We start from the raw sequence: 3,670 nt of genomic DNA on the forward strand, positions 1-3,670 counted from the left end.
ATTAAAAGTAAACTTTCTCTACAAAGAATGGATGATTCGACGGCTTTGATCACCATTGGTGAGTGGTTTGTTGTGTATAAACTCTTTTCAACGTGTAGTGAGTGATCCAATGTCTTGCAATAATGGGTGTAAAGTTGAATGTTCCTACAAGGTAGGGCGAGTTTCTATAATTAAGGTATGGGGCGAAGTAGTGAGTTGTTTATTTCAAAGCCAATGAGTATTTGGTGCATAAAAGTGTGATAAAAATATAAAATAATTCTCGTGTATCAAACTTTTAAGAAAGTTTCTAACAAATAATTTGTATTGTAGATTTTTTTTCAGGCAACATATATGGATAAGTTGTATTTTGATATTAAAGTTCATGCATGCATACAATAACATTTTTCTTTTTGAGTGGAGGGGAACTCATAATACTTATTTCGTAACATCTTTTTTCATATAAATCAAGACATGACACAGTGGTTTTGCAAGCAAATCCTTTCGTCCTTCTCTCATTCTGATTCTCCCTCAATTTCTTCTTTTGTTTTGTATATATAAAAAACTTTATATATACGTTCTACTCTATATCACGTGCAAAGCACTGTCCACTTTGTATCTTTTCCTTCACCTCAAGGCCTTTAAAAGCTCAAATAAAATACTCATCAAGAGCATGGAACTTTGGTTTTTTCATCTTCATCTTCATCATCAACTGCTTTAAAGGGTATCCACATAAAAACATTGCGTATGTGTTTGCCTGAGGGAGAGAGAGCCATGGCACTAGAAGCAGTAGTGTATCCACAACCACAAGACCCATTTGGTTATGGAATCAAAGACCTCTACAACTACAACTTGTTAGAAGGTGGTGGTGGAAACTGGGACTATGGTGACTTCAACCTTGAAAAAGAAGAACAAGGTTGTGTCAGTTTTCTTGAGAACCAAACAGAAAATTACCCTTATGGAGATTGGAATTGTTCTCCTCCACCAATGTTGCCTCACATCAATGTGTCAAATTCAAATCCATCTTCAGAGACCAGCAACACACAGAACTTAGATAGCTCAACTTCCACACCTCCTCGTCCCAAGAGGCGCAGAGCCAAAAGCAGAAAGAATAAGGAAGAGATTGAGAACCAGAGAATGACTCACATTGCTGTTGAGCGCAACAGAAGGAAGCAAATGAATGAGTATCTCTCAGTTCTTCGCTCTCTAATGCCTGAATCTTACGTCCAAAGGGTACTTCAATCACCCATTTGTTCCGCCAAAACATGCTTAATTTATACATGCTTCTGCTTTTCAGTTTTTGGAATGGGAAATTTTCATTTTTTCATGATGAAGTTTAAAAACAAGTATTTCAATCTTTAATCTTTTTAAGATGTGTAGAAATGCCCTTTTATAATTAATCCTTTACTAATTAGTTAGAAATTAGCTAATCCATGAGAAATTAGCTAGTTATTTTGCACATTTTAAAATATCAGTGATTTAAATACTTTTAAAAAAATATTATTAATATATTACCCAAACTTTGGTATTAATTTGCTTTATTTTTCCTTCTTGAAATGGTTTAATTGTTTGTATTTTAATTAATTGAGGAATGCAGGGTGATCAAGCATCTATTATTGGAGGGGCTATTAACTTTGTTAAGGAGCTTGAGCATAGGCTGCAATTTCTAGGTGCTCAGAAAGAAAAAGAGATTAAATCTGATAAGCCCTTTTCTGAGTTCTTCACCTTTCCACAGTATTCAACATGTGGTAGTGGTGGCTGTGATAATTCTGCGGCCACTGGTGAGCAACTGGGTGGTGAGGTTCAGTCTGGCATTGCTGATATAGAAGTGACGATGGTAGAGAGTCATGCAAATCTCAAAATAAGATCCAAGAAACGGCCAAAGCAGCTCTTGAAAATGGTCACTAGTTTGCATGGCATGCGTCTTACCATCTTGCACTTAAATGTTACTACCACTGGGGATATTGTTCTCTATTCTCTCAGTGTTAAGGTTTGTGTTAGCTAGCCCCACTTGGGCTTCTTTTAATTTCCACTGTTTGTATGTCTTTGTAAGCATTGTGTTATTGAAAGTTTTCTTGCAGGTAGAAGATGATTGCAAGCTAGGATCAGTGGATGAGATAGCTGCAGCTGTATACCAAATGCTGGATAGGATTCAACAAGAGTCAATGTTGAATTAAGATAAAAACTTGAACTATGTTGGCCAAATTTTTTCATAACATGATCAAGACCTTATTGACGATGATGGATATTTCGCTTTTCTTCCTTTTTTGTTTCCAAGTTGTACCAAATTATTGCAACGGCTGTTCATCCTTTGTTAATCTACTGGTAGCTAGTGCCTTGATGTGGGGCTCTTTGGAGGAAGTTTTTTGGTTTATTCCTTCTTACATGTGTCTTTGTAGCTAGCTATTTTTGATCGTTCTCTCTTTTTCTCTTTGTCTTTTTTTTTCCTCTGGGGTCAGGGTGGAGAAGGTTGTAGTCTATTGTGCTTGAGACATATTCAAGTGCTCGGTCAATTCTGCCTACCTTGCTTTAATAGTGGTAGGCCATCTCAATCTCAAACACAAGCCAAATTGTCAAGCCCAAATGGAGAATATCACAAAGTAACTTTGAATGAAAAAGATAGCCAAAGTTTGTAGGAGATTGCCACATACTATTTGTTTAGTCCATATTCTTCCCCCTTTTATTTGGTTGTTACAAAAATAAACCCAATTTATTATATAAATAACCGAAATCTGATATTGATTCTTGTCTCTTAATCCACAATACTTATATAAAGTAAGATAAGCATTGCTCAATATTGCTCAGTGACATGCTTCTCTTTTAACGAAAAGAAGAAAATAGATAATTATAATTCCGAATATCATCAACTATTATCATTTATCAGAGCTTCTATTCTGAATTTCTGATAATTTGACTCAAGCATTACTCAAGTAGTTTCAGTATAATTAAATAAACTAAAAACAAAAATAAAACAATTTAGCATTATATTCTGGAGAAGAAAAGCTGTGGTAGACTTGCATGGAGTAATCAAATTAAAGGAAAGAAGACCCATCTGCAAAACATGTGGAATTGCATTAGATGGGAAAGTTGGGGAGTACAACTTATGAAGAGCTAATTAACTTTTCTCTACAGATAAAATAAAGTGTACATTTATTATTATATTAATAATAACATTATTAAAGCATTAAATAATTCATATCATGTGTAACATTATAGATATTTATGTTTATCTTTCATAAATTTATAAAGAAAATAACTTGTGTTGCTTCAACTTTATTATGCATAATATTTTTCTTATTAAACTGCCAGAATAAATTTCTTTTTAAAAATGGCACTTTTACATAATTTTTAGAAACAAAAATGATATATGATCATGACAGCTGTTAATGGGAGGAGGAGAAGGAGAGATAGAATCAAAAGCAAAACAGGAAAAAAAATAAAAAAGAGGACAGTGATTAATGGTGACTGTTATGGAAAAGTAGGTATAGGGATCATTCTTCATTCTGCTTCTCTCTTTTTCACCTTTTGAGTCTAAAATATTGTTAATAACTTTTGAAAAATGCAAATGATTAGGGCATTGAAGGTAAAAATGATGGCCCCATCGAATTGTACGATATTCGTAGTCGAATTCCTAGGTGAAAAAAATAAAAGAAAGTTGAGCTGTGGTGGGGTCATCGAATATCTTCAAGCAGAA

The 3,670-nt window shown here is 34.0% G+C and overlaps 1 protein-coding gene across 1 annotated transcript; it reads left to right on the plus strand.

Annotated features, from left to right (window-relative positions):
- Positions 1–723: 723 nt before the first annotated feature.
- Positions 724–2,153, plus strand: LOC113863553 (transcription factor bHLH94-like). Its single transcript, XM_027497182.1, has 3 exons — positions 724–1,209; positions 1,574–1,966; positions 2,058–2,153. Exons 1-3 carry the CDS (start codon positions 724–726, stop codon positions 2,151–2,153), a joined length of 975 nt encoding a protein of 324 aa, XP_027352983.1.
- Positions 2,154–3,670: the final 1,517 nt, after the last annotated feature.

This window comes from Abrus precatorius, unplaced genomic scaffold, assembly GCF_003935025.1.
Source record: "Abrus precatorius isolate BTA unplaced genomic scaffold, Abrus_2018 Scaffold3, whole genome shotgun sequence".
NCBI lineage: Eukaryota > Viridiplantae > Streptophyta > Magnoliopsida > Fabales > Fabaceae > Abrus > Abrus precatorius.

Bases quoted from the DNA above. Each gene is read 5' to 3' on its own strand.
- LOC113863553 (XM_027497182.1), top strand. From the start codon at position 724: ATGTGTTTGCCTGAGGGAGAGAGAGCCATGGCACTAGAAGCAGTAGTG. The intron at 1,210-1,573 runs GTACTTCAATCA...TGAGGAATGCAG, and splicing joins CTGAATCTTACGTCCAAAGG to GGTGATCAAGCATCTATTAT. The intron at 1,967-2,057 runs GTTTGTGTTAGC...GTTTTCTTGCAG, and splicing joins TCTATTCTCTCAGTGTTAAG to GTAGAAGATGATTGCAAGCT.